This window comes from Phyllobates terribilis, unplaced genomic scaffold, assembly GCF_046119375.1.
Source record: "Phyllobates terribilis strain yellow unplaced genomic scaffold, ASM4611937v1 Scaffold_1__5_contigs__length_1240528914, whole genome shotgun sequence".
NCBI classification, from domain to species: domain Eukaryota; kingdom Metazoa; phylum Chordata; class Amphibia; order Anura; family Dendrobatidae; genus Phyllobates; species Phyllobates terribilis.
Genome location: NW_027362761.1, coordinates 107,124,270 through 107,146,960, shown reverse-complemented (window position 1 = coordinate 107,146,960; position 22,691 = coordinate 107,124,270). Strand labels below are relative to the sequence as shown.

At 42.0% G+C, this 22,691-nt stretch overlaps 1 protein-coding gene across 3 annotated transcripts in view; it reads right to left on the bottom strand.

Annotated features, from left to right (window-relative positions):
• Positions 1-22,691, bottom strand: part of ADAMTSL1 (ADAMTS like 1) — a 1,187,598-nt gene that overhangs the window by 307,885 nt on the left and 857,022 nt on the right. For all 3 annotated transcript variants that reach the window (XM_073665475.1, XM_073665465.1, XM_073665483.1), the window contains one exon: positions 7,412-7,457. In XM_073665475.1, coding sequence (XP_073521576.1) covers positions 7,412-7,457 — 46 coding nt within the window. The remainder of the gene's footprint in view (positions 1-7,411; positions 7,458-22,691) is intronic.

Genomic DNA, 22,691 nt, shown 5'->3' with positions numbered 1-22,691 from the left:
ATAACATGTTCATGTACAGTGGGTATGGAAAGAATTCAGACCCCTTTACATTTTTCACTCTTTGTTTCATTGCAGCCATTTGGTAAATTCTAAAAAGTTCATGTTTTTTTTCTCATTAAAGTACACTCTGCACCCCATCTTGACTGAAGAAAACGGAAATGTAGAAATTTTTGCAAATTTATTAAAAAAGAAAAACTGAAATATCACATGGTCATAAGTATTCAGACCCTTTGCTCAGTATTGAGTAGAAGCACCCTTTTGAGCTAGTACAGCCATGAGTCTTCTTGGGGATGATGCAACAAGTTTTTCACACCTGGATTTGGGGATCCTCTGCCATTCTTCTTTGCAGATCCTCTCCAGTTCCGTCAGGTTGGATGGTGAACGTTGGTGGACAGCCATTTTCAGGTCTCTTCAGAGATGCTCAATTGGGTTTAGGTCAGGGTTCTGGCTGGGCCAGTCAAGAATGGTCACAGAGTAGTTCTGAAGCCGCTCCTTTGTTATTTTAGCTGTGTGCTTAGGGTCATTGTCTTGTTGAAAGGTGAACCTTCGACCAAGTCTGAGGTCCAGAGCACTCTGGAAGAGGTTTTCATCCAGGATATATCTGTACTTGGCCACATTCATGTTTCCTTCAATTGCAACCAGTCGTGCTGTCCCTGTAGCTGAAAAACACCCCCATAGCATGATGCTGCCACCACCATGTTTCACTGTTGGGATTGTATTGCGCAGGTGATGAGCAGTGCCTGGCTTTCTCCACACATACCACTTAGAATTATCACAAAAAAGTTCTATCTTCGTCTCATCAGACCAGAGAATCTTATTTCTCATAGTCTGGGAGTCCTTCATGTGTTTTTGAGCAAACTCTAAGGGCTTTCATATGTCTTGCACTGAGGAGAGGCTTCCATCGGGCCACTCTGCCATAAAGGCCCGACTGGTGGAGGGCTGCAGTGATAGTTGACTTTGTGGAACTTTCTCCATCTCCCTACTGCATCTCTGGAGCTCAGCCACAGTGATCTTGGGATTCTTCTTTACCTCTCTCACCAAGCCTCTTCTCCCACGATTGCTCAGTTTGGCTGGACGGCCAGGTCTAGGAAGACTTCTGGTGGTCCCAAACTTCTTACATCTAAGGATTATGGAGGCCACTGTGCTCCAGATCTGTGCCTTGCCACAATTCTGACTCTGAGCTCCTTGGGCAGTTCCTTTGAGCTCATGATTCTCATTGGGTCTGACATGCACTGTGAGCTTTTATATAGACAGGTGTGTGCCTTTCCAAATCAAGTCCTATCAGTTTAATTAAACACAGCTGGACTCTAATGAAGGAGTAGAACCATCTCAAGGAGGATCATAAGCACATGGACAGCATGTAACTTAAATAAGAGTGTCTGAGGTATAGGGTATAGTAAGGCACAGTGGCAGACGAAAAAGAATCTCACCAGTCCATGAAAGATGACACCCGACGCTCGTTTCGCATCTAGCTTCCTCCAGGGGTGGTGTTGTACATCATATCCAGGTTATTTATAGTAGAAATAACCAAACAAACTACTGCACATGTGCCCGGCCACAATGACTGATTTAGGGGTGGATGTGATGTCAGACGCCATCTAAGGTTGTACCGCCATTGGTCAATAGAAACTATCAAAAAACGAAGTTACCAATCAAATAGGCAAAATCGCCAATAAGAAATGCCATAAGGACCTGTGGTCAGGTCACATGATGGTGCAAAAAAAATAACAGCCATTGCTAAGAATCTGTGACTCTTGTCTGCCACATGGGAATATGAAGCCAGATTTAAAAGGTCTCTCTCCTATAACAACTCTCCCTGAACAGCTTCCAGAGGACAGTGTGAAGAGCATCGCACCACCGGGTCTTCTATAAGACACAATGATGCGATGAGGCCGGCCAATCACAGTAATGCCAGTAGCCAACATGGCTACGGCATTACTGTGTAATGCGGACAATCCCCCCATGTTTATTGTCTGTCTAACAGCCGCAAGCATGTGTGCGAGGGACTTGAGCATGGCGCTCAATCACCCGCGATATTCGATCCAATAACAAGGGTGCCCTAGCACTCCAATGCTTGAATGAGTATTGAGCAGTGGCAAGCAAGCTCGCTCATCACTACTGAAAACACAATGTACTCCTGACTTTTCAATCTATTTTTTTAGCAATCTTATAAGAATCTTAAACAATTGACTTTTGGTAAAGAGCTGAACTTCAGGCCAGATAATGCGTATAGTCTTGTATCACATGTAGATTTTTTCATACAGTTTTTTGGTCTAAATGGGAAAAGAAACAGGGAACAGTTGGTCATGGAGTTATGTAACCCTCTTTACTATAGGGAAAGAACTATGTATACATCACACATACCTACAATCAAAATATGGCCTTAAAGGTGTTGGTGATATAAAAACTTAAAAGTAGCAGGAATAGTTACAAAGTAAACAAAATAAGGCATACTCACCTAATCCAAACCTGATGGATCCATTGCAGGGTGCTCTAGTGGCCTGTGCTGGAACAATGAGCAAAGACAACATGCTCTTTGTTCATCTGACCACTGAGACCAATGATTGGCTACAGCAGTCAGATGACTGGAATGTGCATCTAACAACACAATCTCAGTGTTACCATCACTTGACCACTGCAGCTAATCACAGGCAACAGCAGTCAGATAACCAAAGAACAGGACTTCATTGCTTCCTGACTTGTTGCAGAGCACTAGAGCAGTCTGGGCTGGGTCCATTAAGATTAGAGCAGGTGAGTATGTCTGATTTTTATCACTTTGTAAACATCCCTGTCACCTTTAATATTTTCGTTGAAGCTTGCTTTTGCTGTCATTATTATTTTCTAATCTGGAATAAGTATTGGGCCTTTTTCAAGCTCCATCGATTTCTATAAGGAAAATACAGTCATTACATGAAATCATGGAGAATACGGATCTTGAAAGCTGTTTGTGAGCTGTTTTTAACTCATGAGAAATTACTAAATCTGTCCCAATGTCTATATGAAGTAGATAGCACATTATTGTTTCTTGAAGTTTGTGCAACTAAGCATGACCACATAATTACTGGATCTGTGGTAAGTTAGTTAACACGATAGATTTAATTTATTAGGAGGTGATTAACTTGTATGCACAAATGGGAAGAAATAGTACACATGGAATTTCTTCCAGACGATCAGCTTTTGAAGACTGCCTATGTATGCTCTCTTATTAAAACACTAACTCTTTGAATGTAGACTTGCCAGCTTTATAATGGGGAGACATTGATAAATGAAACTATAATAGTGTCATGAATTAGGCATAAGAGTGGACAAATGCCCTGCTGTCATTTTTCATCAGTCTTTGTTCTATGGCCATTTAAAAGCCCATTTATCCCTCATTTGCATAATGTGACTTCATGTAGTACCAGTCTATTTCAGAAAACTGCACAACTTCTTACATCTAGTCTCCTGACTACGAGATATACAGCTCTGTCATTCCACCAACGCAATACAAAGCAATGCTAGAGAAACTACGGTGTAAATGATAAGTGACAATTGATCATGGGATGTTTCCTTAGACCATAGAAAGGTAATTTTAGATTATAAAGCACATGGCTACATAGATTAATTTAGAATATAAACTGTACTGCACAGTATCACTGAAATAAAATGACAACACGTAGTATTGAAATATGAGGTTGGCTTTTTTCCTTTTGCTTACAAGATCTGGATTAGATCTCCTGGTCGGCAATGGTTTGTACGTCGTATGTTATACATTCTCTGACATGGTAAGAAAGAATTCTAGTTAAAGTTTCCCATGAAAGATCAACTTTCAGTGCTTTGCATTTGCAGAAGCTAAGTGAGGCATAAGTCAGTAGGATATCCCGATGTACAGTATATGCTGATGTACACCTTCATATAAAAAACTCTAAAAATTAAAATAACTCTACACTGCATGTTTTTCACTTGATGCTTCTGTATACTGCATTACTTCATATAGAAGATCTAAAGGAACACAGGCATATACAATCCTGAAGGAAACTAAATGGGAACTCTTTTGGTCTCCAATGGGTGAATGAGAGCCTATGGATGCCTGAAACATACCAAGAGCTCTTGTCATTGGATACCATACACCAGTAGCTCTGCCTATTGGCTACCACACACCAGGAGCTCCCCTCATTGGATACCATACATCAGGAACTCTCCCCATTGGATACCATATCCCAGGAGCTCTCCCCATTGGATACCATACCCCAGGAGCTCTCCCCATTGGATACTAAACACCAGGAGCTTTCCTCATTGGTTACCATACCCCAGGAGCTCTCCCCATTGGATACTAAAAATCAGGAACTTTCCCCATTGGATACCATACACCAGGAGCTCTCCCCATAGGATACCATACACCAGGAGCTCTCCCCATTGGATACTAAACATGAGGAGCTCTCCTCGTTGGATACTTTACACCCACAAGGAATGCTCCTCATTGGATACCATACACCAGGAGCTCTCCCCATTGGATACCTCACACAAGGAGCTCTCCTCATTGGATACTTTACACCCACAAGGAATGCTCCACATTGGATACCATACACCAGGAGCTCTCCCCATTGGATACTAAACACCAGGAGCTCTCCCCATGGGATACCTTACAGAAGGAGCTCTCCTCGTTGGATACTTTACACCCACAAGGAATGCTCCACATTGGATACCATACACCAGGAGCTCTCCCCATTGGATACTAAACACCAGGAGCTCTCCCCATGGGATACCTTACAGAAGGAGCTCTCCTCGTTGGATACTTTACACCCACAAGGAATGCTCCTCATTGGATACCATACACCAGGAGCTCTCCCCATTGGATACCTTACACAAGGAGCTCTCCTCATTGGACACTTTACACCCACAAGGAATGCTCCACATTGGATACCATACACCAGGAGCTCTCCCCATTGGATACTAAACACCAGGAGCTCTCCCCATGGGATACTTTACAGAAGGAGCTCTCCTCGTTGGATACTTTACACCCACAAGGAATGCTCCACATTGGATACCATACACCAGGAGCTCTCCCCATTGGATACGATACGATACTGTAATTTCCCTCGGGACCAATAAAGTGTATCACAGCAGCAGAACATAGACATGAATGACAACATAACAGTAGAATTTTTCAGGTATAATCTCATACATTCCTATTCATGACCGGTCAGTACGATATACAATTAGAACACCAATGATACACCAGTCACTTGGAGAATTTCACACTTAGGTAGTTGTTGTACATTCCCATAGCAGTCGGCAAAAAAGATTTCCTGTATCTTTCCTTCTTACATCTTAGTAGGATTAGACGGTTACTGAAGGTGCTCCACTGCCTCATGAACAGCTCATATTTTGGGGGTGCGTTATTGTTCATCATCACCAAATACTTCTTCTGAATTCTTTTTTCCACTACCTCCTCCAAAGTGTCAAAATGGCAGCCAACAGCGGAGCTTGCCTCCTTGATAAGCTTATTTAGTTTATTAGCATCAGACACCCACACACTACTTCCCCAGCTTATGATTGCAAAAAAAGATGCCACTTGCCACTACGGACTGGTAAAACATTTCTAACATTTTGTTCCACACATTGAAAGACCTTAGTTTCCATACGAAATACAGTTTGCTCATTCCCTTCTTGTAAGTAATCTCCGTATGGCACTTCCAGTCCAGTTTGCTGTCCAAGTGGACCCCCAAATATGTATAACACTCGACCTGCTCCACTACCTGACCAGCAATAGTGACAGGTGAACAGTCCATCTTTCTCCTGCTATAGTTCACCACCAGCTCCTTAGTTTTCTTTATGTTTAGTTGTAAATAGTTAGCCAATCCACAAAATCCGACACCACCCTCCTATATTCCTCCTCACACTGGCCACCCCTAATGCATCCAACTACCACAGAGTCATCCGAGAATTTTTGGAGGTGGCAAAAATCTGGTTTACACTGAAAATCTGCTGTATACAACGTGAAAAGAGAGGGCGACAGCACCGTTCACTGAGGGGCACCTACACTGCTCTATAATCTGCCAGACACAACCGCTCCCATCTGTACAAACTTTGGCTTGTCTGACAGGTAGTACGTTATCCAATTTCTCATCCCCTCTTCCACTTTCATATCAGTCATCTGTTTACATAGTAAGAGTGGCTGTAAGACATTGAACTGGAGAAGTCAAAGAACATTGCACGTACAGTGTCCAAAAATGAATGTACTCTATGTAACAGAGACATAGCAGCATTGTCCACCCCCAATCTATGCAGGTAAGCAAACTGTAAGGGGTCAGCAAAAGCCCTCACCCTTGGACTCAAGTAAGCAAGCACTAATCTTTCTAAGAACTTCATAGCATGTGATGTTAAGTCTATAGGGCAAAAGTAATTTGGGGATGCTGGAAAAGTAGTCTTGGGAACCGGAACCAGACAGGAAGTCTTCCATAACATTGGTACCTCATTGGATACTATACATCAGGAGCTCTTCTCATTGGACACCATACACCAGGAGCTCTCCCCATTGGATACCATACACCAGGAGCTCTCCCCATTGGATACCATACACCAGGAGCTCTCCCCATTGGATACTATACACTAGGAGCTTTCTCCATTCATATGGAATCATATGGAAAACAGACATCTGATCCAGGTATTAAAGTACATGGGGTGTGGTATATTTATTATGTGTTTTAGAAACTATTTACACCTCCTTCTACAGTTTTAAAAAGTATCTAGAAATGGAGCCATAAAATGCAACAGATTTATTAACGGTCCATTTATTAATGTATGACTATTTGTGTAAAATTCTGGTGTGAAGCTCGCCAGCGAAATGAGACCATTATAAAGAAAAAAAGGCGTCTAACTTATTATTTAGCGAATTGTACCATTCTTCTTATTTTTTGTTTGTCATTTGTATGCATTTGGAGAGGTTTCTACATATCTAGTCCAGTTTTATCCTATTCTTGGGCACAAACAGTGAAGTAATTTACTAGCATCTACTTATCTATGTCATACTAAAGCAGTGGGAAGAGATAGCACTGGGGAAACAGAGGCAAGAAGAGTTTTATATATTTGCAACTCATCATTTGGGGGAGCCACAATGACTGCCTGGTCACTTTAAAACAAATGGCAGCTTGTGGTATCTTACTAAGGAACAAAAATAATTTAGATGGCATAAAGCAAATCACAGCAAGATTGGATGTTTTGTATACACACGTAATAGAAAATTATTAGGGTCTATCACCGTACTATACAATATGTGTGATAAATAAATAAAATGCCATCTATTGGATAATAGTTAAATTAATGAAATTTGCATATCACAGCTGTAGATAAAGTACAATTTTACAAAGCAACTGAAAGATAAAAACACAATTGTTGGAGAATACCATAGAAAAGACAGAAAGTAGCTTACCACATTGCTGCATGTCCTGTATCGTATGTTCCGTCCTTCACAGCTTCTGTAAGAAATTTTCAAAATGGGTGAGCATGTCCATCTTAAAAAAATTCCATCAAAAAAGTAGGATGTGGTCGTAAATTAACTGTCTCTCTCACTCACCAGGTACTCAAAGTACAAAGAAAATGGGAGAACATACATTTTAATATATGTGGCTATTAAGAGTTTTTCTCCTTTCTCCTATACATATTTTCTTAAATAGTAACTACACTTTTCTTATTTTTTCATACATCAATTGTATAAGCAAAGGTTAGAAACTTTATAATATATCTTGTTAAAGAAGTTGTCCATAGGATAGGGCATCAATGTATGATCGGCCGGGGTCCCGCACGCAGCACCCCCGCCGATCAGCTATCGGAAGTCATTGCCTGTGGTGCTTGGCCGTCACGTTGTAGTGGCTGCCGCTTGTAACTGCACATCCACCATCCCATTCAATTGAATGGAAGGCAGATGTGTAGTACCCCGTTGCGGCCACTACAACATGACGGCCAGGCCCCGCAGGTAAAGACTTCCGGCCGGTGGCAAGGTGTGGTACTTGTAATATAGGCTTCCAACACTTAGTGTATATTTCCAGAACTCTTCTGAATCAGTATGCCAGTCAACATTGTTGGGGAAGATTGTGTTTTGAACTACTACTTTTATTTTTGAACCAGTCGTTCAATCTTTTGCCTATTTTGCTATTATTATTACAATTGACTGCACAAACGTCTTCATTTTGGAAGATTGCCACCGACTCATAGATGAACTCGTGGCGTTGACTAAGATTTCATGGAGTTCTTATGAGTGAATTTTGGGATTGGGCATGAAACGTGTTGCAGCAAAACTTGTGCCTTGCCGGCTCACCCCTGACCAGAGTAACAATCGCCGGTCTGAGAATGGAAAGTACCGTATTTTTCGGACCATAAGACGCACTTTTTTCCTCCAAAATTTTGGAGGAAAATGGGGGGTGCGTCTTATAGTCCGAATGTTGGGGGGGTGTATATTTATGTGTGGTGTGGGGGGAGCGGTATCGGTGGAGGAGCGGGGAACAGGAGGCAGCAGCCGCCTACTGCAGCCTACACTGTCCCCGCTGCTAAAGAAAATGAATTTTCACTACTCCACGCCCCATGGAGCGTGGGGAGCACTGAATATTCATGCTCCTTAATAGCGGTATACAGTGTAGCCGCGCTGCGGCTGCTGCCGGCTATCTCCTGAGCCCGCTGTTAAAGGGCATGAAAATTCAACCTCTCTCCACGCCCATGGGTGTGGGGAGGGCGTGAATATTCATGCCCTTTAACGAGCGGGCACAGGAGATAGCCGGCAGTAGCAGCAGCCGCAGCTTGGCTCCGCTGTGTGCCGGCTATGATGGAGAGTGAAGTCACTGCTCCCCGCGCACACAGACCCGGCGTGGGGAGCAGTGACTTCCGGCAGCTGATCTCTCCTTGTGAGCCGCGCATGGCAGTGATGTAATGCGCGGCTCACATGGAGAGATCAGTGCAGGCAGACCGGTGTTTATTTTTTTTTAATGTGCAGCATGATGGGGATTAGGGGGACCATGCATACTAGGACAGGGATTAGGGGTGCCATGCATACCAGGACAGGGATTAGGGGTGCTATGCATGCCAGGACAGGGATTAGGAGGACCATGCATACTAGGACAGGGATTAGGGGTGCCATGCATACCAGGACAGGGATGAGGGGTGCCATGCATACCAGGACAGGGATGAGGGGTGCCATGCATACCAGGACAGGAATTAGGGGGACCATGCATACTAGGACAGGGATTAGGGGTGCCATGCATACCAGGACAGGGATTAGGGGTGCCATGCATACCAGGACAGGGATGAGGGGTGCCATGCCATGCATACCAGGACAGGGATTAGGGGGACCATGCATACTAGGACAGGGATTAGGGGTGCCATGCATACCAGGACAGGGATTAGGGGTGCCATGCATACAAGGACAGGGATGAGGGGAGCCAAGCATACCAGGACAGGGATGAGGGGTGCCATGCATACCAGGATAGGGATGATGGGTGCCATGCATACCAGGATAGGGATGATGGGCGCCATGCATACCAGGATAGGGATTAGGGGTGCCTGCATACCAGGACAGGGATGAGGGGTGCCATGCATACCACCAGGACAGGGATGAGGGGTGCCATGCATACCAGGATAGGGATTAGGGGTGCCTGCATACCAGGACAGGGATGAGGGGTGCCTGCATACCAGGACAGGGATTAGGGGGACCATGCATACCAGGACAGGGATGAGGGGTGCCATGCATACCAGGACAGGGATGAGGGGTGCCATGCATACCAGGACAGGGATGAGGGGTGCCATACATACCAGGATAGGGATGATGGGTGCCTGCATACCAGGACAGGGATGAGGGGTGCCATGCATAACAGGACAGGGATGAGGGGTGCCATGCATACCAGGACAGGGATTAGGGGTGCCATGCATACCAGGACAGGGATGAGGGGTGCCATGCATACCAAGACAGGGATGAGGGGTTGTTAGGAGGGCGGTTGCAGACAACTTTATTTAAATGGAACGCAACCGACCCCGGGGTCCGCAATGCAGCCTAATGGACTGCTGCCGAACACTTTCCGGGTGGAAAGGAAAAGCGACAACTAAACAGATAACCCGTCCGTGTTAACAGCACACCGGACCGGGTAAAGCGGTACGCTCTATCTCCGTTAACTGCACGGAGGAGAGAGCGACCAGAGACGCACCTAACAATTATCTTAACCCTTCGTGTTAAGGCACACGGAAGGGTAAGACGGTTCGCACAATCTCCAAGAACCGCAGGGAGACGTGCGACCGTGGGAACAGCAGTAGCCCTGTCTTTGATACAGGCGCTACGCTATGGGGATTGGCGCTAAAGCGGTTCACACAATCTCCAAGAACCGCAGGGAGTCGTGTGACCGGACTAGGAGCAGTAGCCCTGTCTTCGGTACAGGCGCTATGCTAAAGCAGTCGGCGCTAGTATGTGGGTGTGATACCCGCCGGGTATTTGTGCACTCAGCCGGCGTGCTACCGGACTGAGCAGACCCGCTCTATCTGGCTACCAAACTGCATAAAGCTATAGCTCTTAGAGGAGCCCAAGAGTTTCAGCGTGCACACCACAAAAACCAGCTCAAATGATCTGAGCGCGCCGCCATGTTTCTGGGCGGGCCTTTTAAAGATTAAGCCCTGCCCCACTGTCGCACCATTGGTGACGACACCCGTGACCAATCAGGCGGTGCCAGGGCACCGGGTCAGGTGGGTGCCAAACCACCAATCATGATCCGCCAGGTCACGGACATGCTCAGAACGGCAAACTCTGGACTTAGACTCTGCAAGCACTGTCTCCCTCCGCAACCCAGGCTTAACATTGCTAGGCACAACTACCTGGCAGATAAACAGTGTTCGTGGACCAGCTAGGTGTTGGGGCTGATGATGATGCTGAGCAGCATCAGCCCTCGCTGGACTGAAATGAGAGACCACAGAAGGTCCTGGACCCATTTCAAATCCAGCACCAGACCAATGCCTCACAGGGGTGCAATGCATACCAGGACAGGGATGAGGGGTGCAATGCATATCAGAATAGGTATGAGGGGTGCCATGTATACCAGGATGGAGGGATGCCAGGCATACCAGGATGGGGATGGGGACCACATATAAAAGGAAGGGGGGTGGCATATATACCAGGATGGGGGATGTTGTCAGAATTGGGGGACATTACCAGTGTCAGCAGAAGACCCCCTCCCCCTTAAAAGTGCATCATGACCACATTTTTGCTTAAATTTTTATTTTTTTTATTTTCCTCCTCTAAAACCTAGGTGCGTCTTCTGGTCCGGTGCGTCTTATAGTCTGAAAAATACGGTACTTTTAAGAAGACTTAACTTTAAAAATGTACAATTACATACACTATTTTTTTTTTAAATTAATTCCGGTTTATTTGTGGTACCCCTTTATAATAAATGTTTCTGTTGCTTTTTTCCCAAAAAGAAACAAAACTTAATACCTATATGTTGTTGGTGTGAAAGAGCCATCAGAAAATCTGAGAAATATTGAATCACTGGAGTCAAATGAAACCTTCCCCGATAACATCGGCTGGCATACAGACTCAGAATAGTTCAACGAACATTCAACTAACCTACACTAAAAGCATCCCATCCTCCAGAAGACGTTTCTTGTTTTTTTGGGTACTCCCTTGGATGTATCCCTACCAGTATGGTACAAATTATGCCTTTCTGTAACTTGGGATGGAAACTTACCTTATAAATTTCCGACTCTGGGCTGTCCATAGACATTGACCACTTTTATTATTTTGATTCTATAAGTCTACAGAGTCGGACTGGGGGGCCAAGGGCACACCAGTAACATCAACTTCACGGGCCCACTGTTTAGCTACAAGCAAATGGGCACTTTATCCTCAATCACAAATTTATACAACAATGAACTGGGTAGATTGTTATATGAATAAGATGTCGCCTTTGTCTGTAAGTAATGACTAAAATATATTGTGCCAAGTACTGATCACATAAGAGGGTTGTGACCCACTCTTGTACGGGGGCCCACCGGAGGATTGCACTGTTTTCCTATGGGTCAGTCCGAGCCTGTAAGTCTATATACTTTGTTTCATGACAGTTGAGACTTTACCCGTATTTTTCCCTTATTTTAGCACTTTTACAGCTGAGTAACTTGTCCGTGAAGCTTAGAATCAGTGTAATCTATTTACATGAAAAGCAATTTAGTCCATATTTCTTTAACAAGATTTTGGAAGCATCACAGCGCAGCTTTGTTTTTCACTTTAACAAATATACTTATGACTAGCCTATATAAAAATCACCAGTTAACACTGGAGCCATGGTAAATCATTACTAAAATCTAATTTCAGTCTTCCAGTTGCTGCCAACGCAGTCAAAATAGTTTGATACACATTCAACCATTTAAAATGTTCACTGAATTCTAAAAAAACCAGCAAAATAATGTAAAAGTCCAAAAAGTGTTGGTGTACTTCATGAAGCATTGTTTAGTCTGTAAAAAAGGAGCAAAATCATGCTGGGCACATTACCACATGGAACTATAAACAGGAGCAGACGTCCAAGTTTGAGTTATAGTTGTGAATTATTTGTCAAGATTCTTTGTCAAATGATTGTAGGTTAAAGTTTAGGGTTCTTCAGTCAGGTTAGACTAGTCTAGACTGAGCTATAATGTTAACCAGTTCCTGTTGAGTCTCATTACCAGAGTGTCCTAAGTGGGAAAGACATCCCTAATACGAGTCATTGCAAAACAATGAAAATGTTTCAGTGGTATAACAAAAAAAATTAAGAAAAGAAAGTGATTTTAGTATAATGAACATAGTTACCATAGTCATAAAATATAATTGAGACTGTTAAAGAGTGTTGAACACCATTATTTTAAAGCTAGAATCAATATTGTTTTTTTTTTTATTACAAACTGACAGTTATTTTTTAAAAGGTATCTGTCAGTAAAATCAACCTCCCAAACTGCATATATGCAGGTGTTTGAAATTTAAATCCATGGACACCTTTATTTGTTGTTGCATTCACAAGAAATTAGCTTTTTAAATCATGTAAAAATAAGGCGTTAAGTGCTCTTGGCATGACTGAGCACTTAAGAGCCATTGCCTCTTGAAGATGTTTCCCCGCACCAGCCTCTCTTGCTTTATTTATAGCTCAGTGTTTGATTTGATTTACATGTCTGGAGCCTAAGGTTACACAGTAGGTGAGCTATCAATAAAGCTAACGAGGCTGGTTCTAGTTGGTGGAAACAACCTGTGGAGGTAGTGGCTTGTTAAGTGCTTTGTTATGCCCAAAGCACTTAATGCTTAATCTGCATATGAATTAAAATGCTTTATTCTCAGGAATGCAGTAACAGATACACTATATAAAGGTATTTATTGATTTATATTTCAAAGACCTGCATGCCCATATATACAGGTGCATCTCACAAAATTAGAATATCATCAAAAAGTTAATGTATTTTAGTTCTTCAATCCAAAAAGTGAAACTCATATATTATATAGAGTCATTACAAACAGAGTGATTTACTTGAAGTGTTTATTTTTGTTAATGTTGATGATTATGGATTACAGCCAATGAAAACACAAACGTCATTATCTCACTAAAATAAAATAATGAACAAAAAACACCAGCAATGGCTTCCTAAGCGTTTAAAAAGGTCCCTTAGTCTGTTTCAGTAGGCTCCACAATCATGGGGAAGACTGCTGACTTGACAGATGTCCAGAAGGCAGTCATTGACACACTCCACAAGGTCCAGGTGTTCCAATTTTCATTTGGAAATCAAGGTTCCAGAGTCTGGAGGAAGAGTGGAGAGGCACACAATCCAAGCTGCTTGAGGTCTAGTGTGAAGTTTCCACAATCAGTGATGGTTTGGGGAGCCATGTCATCTGCTGGTGTAGGTCCACTGTGTTTTATCAAGACCAAAGTCAGCGCAGCCGTCTACCAGGAAATTTTAGAGCACTTCATGCTTCCCTCTGCCGACAAGCTTTTTGGAGATGGAAATTTCATTCTCCAGCAGGACTTGGCACCTGTCCACACTGCCAAAAGTACCAATACCTGGTTTAAAAACAATAGTATCACTGTGCTTGATTGGCCAGAAAACTCACCTGACCTTAACCCCATAGAGAATCTGTGGGGTACTGTCAAGAGGAAGATGAGAGACACCAGACCCAACAATGCAGACGAGCTGAAGGCTGCTATCAAAGCAACCTGGGCTTCCATAACACCTCAGCAGTGCCACAGGCTGATCGCCGCCATGCCACGCCGCATTGATGCAGTAATTGATGCAAAAGGAGGCCCGACCAAGTATTGAGTGCATTTACTGAACACACATTTCAGTAGGCCAACATTTTAATTTTAAAAACATTTTTCAAATTATTCAAATTTACTGAGATAATGGCTTTTGTGTTTTCATTGGCTGTAAGCCATAATCATCAACATTAACAGAAATAAACACTTGAAATAGATCACTCTGTTTGTAATGACTCTATATAATATATGAGGTTCACTTTTTTATTGAATAAGTGAAATAAATTAACTTTTTGATGATATTCTAATTTAGTGAGATGCACCTGTATGTTTTGGGGAAGTTGATATTACTTTAAGGTGCATACAAAGTCTAAAGGGCTTGGTTGTTTATGGGATGGGGGTTGTAGATTTGTTCAGTAAAGGGTTAGACCAATGAAGTGCAATGTTGGTGAGCAATGAATTGGAGACTCCCCCAATAGTCAATTTATCACATATAGAGGAAACTAATTATATATTGTAACAATTAAAGTGATTAGCTCAATGGATTTCCATGTCCTGGGACAGATAGGCACTTCCGGCACTCCAAGAATATAGTCCACTCCAGATACGTTTGATGCAACCAGTTTTATTTGCTTCTTATGCAGTTTAGGAAGAACAAAATAGAAACAATACAAAGGAAAATGATATACCACTTGTCACTAAATACACATGTAAATGCTAACTGGGGAGAGCTGGGCCTGGTGCACAGTGTTCCAAACAAACAGAACAGTTGCCTTACTCACGGCTGTTTTCCCAGGAGCACAGAGAGCCATTTGATTTTTAAAGCTTGTTATATTCTCGCAGGTGATTAGCCCCAATCACACCAAAAACTGTAGCTGATAAATGGAGTAGGGAAATGCATAGTTCCCTTGTTACTAAGCTCCTTGGCTAATTCATTTAACCCCTTAAGGACGAAGCCAATTATGTCCTTAATGATCAGGCCAATTTTTACAATTCTGACCACTGTCACTTTATGAGGTAATTACTCTGGAACGCTTCAACGGATCACCCTGATTCTGAGAATGTTTTTTCGTGACATATTGTACTTCATGATTGTGGTAAAATTTCTTCAATAAGACTTGCGTTTACTTGTGAAAAAAACGGAAATTTGGTGAAAATTTTGCAATTTTCAAACTTTAAATTTTCATGCACTTAAATCAGAGAGATATGTCACACAAAATAGTTAATAAATACCATTTCCCACATGTCTGCTTTACAGCAGAACAATTTTGTAAACAACATTTTTTTTTGTTAGGAAGTTATAAGGGTTAAAAGTTGATGAGCGACTTCTCATTTTTTCAACAAAATTTACAAAACCATTTTTTTAGAGACCACATCACATTTGAAGTGACTTTGAAGGGTCTCTATGACAGAAAATATCCAAAAGTGACACCATTCTAAAAACTGCACCCATCAAGGTGCTCAAAACCACATTCAAGAAGTTTATTAACCCTTCACGTGCTTCACAGGAACTGAAGCAACGTGGAAGTAAAAAATGAACATTTAACTTTAGAGAACGCCATGTTGTGTTTGGGGAGCCCCTGATGTGCCTAAACAGTGGAAACCCCCACAAGTGACCCCATTTTGGAAACTTAACCCCTCAGGAAACTTATGTAGATGTGTGGAGAGCACCTTGAACAGCCAGGTGCTTCACAGAAGTTTATAACGTAGAGCCATGAAATTAAGAAATCATTTTTTTTCCCACAAAAATGTACTTTCAGCACCAATTTTTTATTTTCATAAGGGTTACAGGAGAAAATGGACCCCAAAATTTCTTGTACAATTGCTTCTGAGTATGGACATACCCTATATGATGGGGAAAACTATTGTTTGGGCGCACGGCAGAGGTTGGAAAGGAAGGAGTGAAGTTTGGAAAGCAGACTTTGATGGAATGGTCTGCAGGTGTCATTTCGCGTTTGGAGAGCCCCTGATGTGCCTAAACAGTGGAAAACCCCGTCAAATTACCCCATTTTGGAAACTACACCCCTCAAAGATTTTATCCAGGGGTATAGTGAGCATTTTGAACCCACAGGTACTACACAGAATTTGATAACATTAGGTCGTCATACGGAAAATGTTCATTTTTTTCACAAAAATGTAGTTTTAGCCCCAAATTTGTAATTTTTGCAATGGATAATAGAAGAAAATGGACCCCACAATTTGTTATGCTATTTATTCCGAACGCGATGATGCCCCATATGTCATCAGAAATTAATTTTAGGCTACACGTCAAGGCTGAGAAGGAAGGAGTGCTATTTGGCTTTTGGAGCATAGATTTTGGTAGAATAGTTTGTGGGCGACAATTACGGAACCCCTAAGTTGTCAGAACAGCAGAAAAAAAAACAAAAGTGCCCCCATTGTAGAAATTACACATCTCAATGAATTCATCTACTGCTGCAGTGACTATTATGTAACAACCACACCAAGATTTATTCTTATGCCAGTTTAGTGCCCATACATTGTGCCCCCATACATTTCTCCTGGTGACACACACCCCGTAAATTAAGTGCTGTCCCCGCTACAATAATGCCAAACATGTGGCCGCTTACTGCGGTTTAGGCAGAGTGGGGCTCAAAAGGAGGGGGCATTTGGATTTGGGAGTGCAGAATTTACCGGATTTTATTTGAGGGGGTCGGGAGCCATGTCACTTTTCCAGAGTCTTTGCTCTACCAGTAATGTGGGACCCCCTATAGTCCCAGTGACAGATGATGGACCTGAGAGGGGGCTGGTTTTGTGTGGGATAAATTGGGGGTTTTATTAGTAACATTTTGGGGTACATAATTTTTGATTGCTTCCAGAATAAGATTGGATCACATTCTTGTGTTCTACGCTGAGCACTTATGTCGGAGTTTCAGTGTAAATCCCACAAAAATGTGATTCAGACGAAACCCCCAACTGAACCACCTACCACAAAGAGGTAGATAAAGACACGTTGGAGTCCATTTGACGTCTGCTCCGGTGGTCTCCATCTTTTTAGGTGCCCACAGATCTGTGATCGTCCACACTTGTGCGCTTAAAAAAATGATGGTACGCCGCCGGAACAGAGACCAGTCCAAAGGGACTCAATCGGCCTCATAAGTGAGTGGCTCCATCTGTTTTTTTTTTTTTGTCTGAATTGCGGTTTTGGTGAATTTACACTGAAACCCCAACGTAAGCGCTCAGAGGAGTGCACAGGAAAAACGTGAGCCGAGCCTTATTCCGATTTTTTTGGAGGCAGAATGAAGAAATAGACAGCAGTACCAGAATAGTTCCTATGTTTATTTTTCACGGTTCATCCTGTGTTATAAGTAATAAGGCGGATTTATTATTTTGGTCGGTGAGATTACAGCGATACCAGATTAATATGTTTTTTTTTTAGGTTTTGTTGCTATCACACAGTAAAAATGTTTTTTTTTTTTTTATAAAAAGTAGTTATTTTTGTTGCCATATTCTGAGAGCTGTAACTTTTTTATTTTTTGGTGAACAGAGCTGTATGATGGCTTATTTTTTGTGGGACAAGTTGCAGATTTTTTTGGTTCCATTTTGGGGCAAATAGTAACTTTTGATCGCCGCTTATTCTGATATTTCAGACACAGAATGAACAAAAACCAGCAATTCAGTTATTGTTTTTATTTTTTTATTTTTTGCGCCGTTGGTCGTGCGGTAAAAGTGATAGGACCGATTTGTTCGTCGGGTCGGTACAATTACAGCAATGCCAGATTTATATATTTTTTTTGCTTTGCTATTTTTACAGTCTTAAAACAGTATTTTACAGAAAATAACTTTATTTTGCTTCGCCATATTCTGAGAGCTGTAACTTTTTTATTTTTTTGCCGAATGAGCCATATTATGGCTTATTTTTTGCGGGACGGTTTGGCATTTTTATTTCATTAATTTTTTTTAAGTACGAATTTTTTGATAGCTTTTTATTCACTTTTTTATGAGTCAGTATGATGAAAAAGTGTAATTTCTGGCGTGTTTTTTTAAATTTTTTTTACGACATTCGCCAAATGGACTAAATAATGTGACAATTTCATAGAGCGGGTCGTTCCAGACACGGCGATACCAATTATGTGTACGTTTTTTCATTTATTTTTGTTTTTTCACAAACGCTGCGTTTTGAACGGCGAAATGGATTTTAGTGATTTGTGTGCACTTTTTTGTGTTTTTTTTTAAACTTTTTTACATATTTTATTTAAGTTTTTTTTTACTTTTTCACTAAGTCCCACTGTAGGACATGTGTAATTTTTATTCTGATCATTGATCCCGTACACTGCAGTACTCCTGCATTGAGACCGGCCGGGGCCGATACTGCAGGGTGTCAGCTGTCACACACAGCTGACATCCGCAGGAATCGCCGCCGCCGGGCAGCACTATTTGCTTATTCCACAGCGACACATTTTAACGGCACTGTGGGAAAAGAGTCCTTAATGACCGCCGTAAAAATGCGTTACGGCGGTCGTTAAGGGTTTAAATAGTATAACATAGGAACCTAATTTAAAAGTACACATTATTAAGCATTTATTCTCTGGTTGTGTGACAATATTTTGGGGTATATTAAGACTGTATTTTTTAGCATTTCTGTTCCAAAAACCATCTAAAAAATAACTTACAAAAAACCTAAAATACTCTTCTTATTCATTTTAACGTTAATCCATTGGCTTACATGTTCAGCTCTTTGGCTATGTGCCCACGATGCAGAAATGAAGCAGAAAATTTCTGCAGCATTTCTGCATCTCCCTAGCAGAAAAAAACGCATGCAGGTTGTACATGCAGATTGTGCATGCGTTTTTCCTGCAGAATACATGCGGATTCACATGCGTTTCCGCATGCGGGTTGACAAGCGCTTTCCAGGCGATAGCATCACTTGGAAAGTGCTTGACAACTAGGTCACACTATATAAATCCATGCAAACAGCATGGATTTATACAGTGTGAACCGTAAAAATTAAAACAAATAAAGCTATACTCACCCACGAGGCCCCGGCGTGGCTGCAGCGCTGCTTCCTGGCTGGTTCCCGGCTGCCGGCATATCGCGAGACAGAGCGGTGAAGGGCCTGCGGTCACATGACTGTGACGTCACCGAAGGTCCTTCAGCGCTGCTGGCATTTAGAGAGAAGACGCCAGACAGGTGAATATAAACTTTATTTGTTATTTTATTCTTTTTTTACAGGTAGAATGGTACCCAGGTCTGGAGGAGAGTCTCCTCTCCTCCAGACCTGGGAGCCATCCGCACATAGAGACGCATAGAAGCCGCTTGTAAAAATGTACAGTCGCGGTTTCTGTGCGTCTCAATGCAAGTCAATGGCGGGAGTTCCGCTGCGCTTCCGCAAAATTAAATGACATGCTGCGGATTTTTGTACGCAGCATAAACGCTGCGGAAAAATCCGCAGCATGTGCATAGAACATGCGGAATCCCCTTGGGGACCATGGGGTGCGGATTACCTAGCGTTTTACAAGCGTTTCCGCTGCGGAAATTCCGCAGCATAAACACTTGAAAAACGCTACGTGGGCACGCAGCCTTTAGGTGTGTTTTTTCCTCTTCAGAAACTGAAAAACACTTATTAAAAGTAAAAACACATATCACTTATTTGAGGCAGATTCCTCCAGGAATCTGTTCCAAATTTGACACCAAGTCAAAAGTGAGCTTCCCTTAGGCTATGTTCACACATCTTGTTTTTCTCAGCGTTTTTTTTATGCTTTTTTTTATGCAAATTTGCAGCTGCGTTTTACAGTACCAGAAAAGTCTATGAGACTACAGAAATCTCATGCACACATCTTGTTTGCTTTTTTTATCAGGATTTTGTGCTTTGCATGTTTTTTTGCAAAAAAGAGCATATCACTTCTTTCCACGTTTTTTCAGCGTTTTTCGCCCATTGGAAGTAATGGGTAGTGAAGAAACGCTGAAAACATGTCTAGTGTGAACATAGCTATCAGGTTTTGCTGCGCTTTTAGGGAAAATAAGCAAGTACAACAGCATGAGAAATATATTTATTTTTGTGATTTTACCATCTTGTCTTGTTCACTGAGGTGGTAGTTTGTATTAGGGGAGTTTAATTAAATTAGTGATGTGTAGAAGTGTAAACATTGGCTGAGCTACATGTGATATTGAACAATACCTGTGGCCCAGGGAGGTGTGAAGTAGAACAATGCCTGTGCAACCCAATGGCAGACCATAGTGTGAAAGTAAATAGTGTCATACAAATTCAATGCACTGTCAGTGTCTTAGGTAAACTATTCCTGAAAAATTCACCTTCCCCACTATTACATTTGAAATTCTGGTTATTATGGTTTCACATATGTCTTGCATTGGTGACCCGTGTTCATGGCTCTGTGGTGGAAGCAAAGCTGAACTTTGGGATCCTGAAATTGAAAAACGCACCAAGAAGTGCGTTTTTGATGCAGCTTCTTGCCTGTCAAAAGATCAGGTTTTGCTGCAGAAAAAAACGCAATGTGTGAACATTGCCTAAAAGAGGAGCATTTCTTGAAGCAGTGTCCACTTGTTAAACTCATAGTTTTTGAACGCCTCAAAAAAAACTCCATCCAAACATAACCTAAGAGCATCACGCACATTACATTAAAGTCAGTGGGACCACTGAATAACCGACTATCTAATGTGTGTGGGATTCTTCAGGATGAGAAGGATCAGTAATCAGTATGAACTATCTTGCCTAGTCCTTTTGCTTCCCAAGGAGATAAGCTACTGTCTGGAGTTGTCTCCTAGCGGCTTACTCCACTCTCCCAATGCATGACTGGCCAAGTGTGGAAGTGTGTCTATAGAGGAGTTAAGAAACATAACTGTTGGCTGAATGAGATATTAGGGGAGGGGTTAGGCTAGGGTGTAATAAGGCCTGACCTGGGCAGAACCCAAGGTCAAAGACAAGGGAATGCAGACAAGAGCTAATCATAGCAAAAACTTTCTATAACTAGATAAGAGTGATGTAAGAGGTGAACCTATACAGCAAAAACCTGGATTTCATTAGCGAGTAGGTAGATCCATGAGCAAAGCTGAGATGTGTGGAGGTACATCTTTTACAAATTTACTGGAAATAACCATCAACCAGTGAACGATACATTATATAATGTCAAACCATACTTAACCGAGAAATGATACTGCGCAAGTGCGGCTGGCGTGGCCATATTGCTGCAGGCAAGTTTCTTTTTCCTCTAGCAAAGTAGTGCCCAGTGGCATCTTGGCAACCGAAAGATGCTACTGCACATGTGCGGGCGCGTCTGCCATTTTGGGGGGATGTAAATTTTCACTTTGCCACAGACATTACAAAGACAGTATTTAAAATAGTAGGCAGGTCACTGAAAGCACAGTGACCTGTCAGAAGCCAGAGATAGGCATACATAATGAGAGCACCAGTTACAGCCCCTCCCTAAAGTCCCGCCCCAGAGCATATGCATATCATTATGGCAGAACTGAAAATAAAGATTATAAAAGAACCTCTGGACGGATTTCATCAACAAAGGTATCATTTTACTCAGTGTAATGTCGCCCACCTGGCAGTGTATGTGGTATACTAAGCACAATCCTGCTGACACGTGTGCTTTAATATGGGAGAGGCTATTTGACTAGAAATAGAAATTTGACTAATCATGTATGCACACTGTGATGAATGTGTAAGTCTGTGTATTCACACTGTAATGTAGTTGTACATGTCTTTTCTTGTTGAAAACCAATCTACATTTTTCTGACCCAATAACATGCCACATACAGTTTTCTAGAAAAGGTGGCAATCTTTCTTCTTCCACTCCTATAAAGAGTGTTGCCCCAGAAGATCCCAAGCCACCTGTTAGCAACTTAATAGAATTCCTATATAATCTGGCCAGTGAGAAACTGACTTGTGCTGCTCTACAGGAAGCAATGCAAGTACAGATTTGGAATTTGGCACACGCACAATCGAAACATAGCTTGTATAAATCACCTCGGTTCAGTGACATGCATTTTCCTTCCAAAACTTACAATACACAAAAGTATATTTATCTCAGTATATTCTGAAATCATTTAAATGTGTCTCCAGGTATGAGAAAAACCACGCCAACAACAACATAAAACAACCTCCACAAGCTATATCATATCTCGGCTGCTGACACTGACACATGGACATTCCATCCCTAACACGTTGCAGGCTCCAGTAATTAAATCCATATATTGTATATAAAGGGAGGGAACAATATCACCACCATTTATTTCATAATTATTAATTATCTTGATAGTAATATAAAATATGATATAAAATAAACACTAATTATAAAAACAAAAATTACAGTAATAAGAAATGGGTGTAAAAATGGTAACCAGCATGTCAAGAGCTACGATATCTGTGACCACAGAAACCCAGCCATGTCTGGTTTTTAGATTCTAGACATTTTATAAATCTACTGCTTAATTGTTAGATATCGCTCAGTAGTCAACACTGCAGATCGTGCGCTATATTAACCTGATAATTTC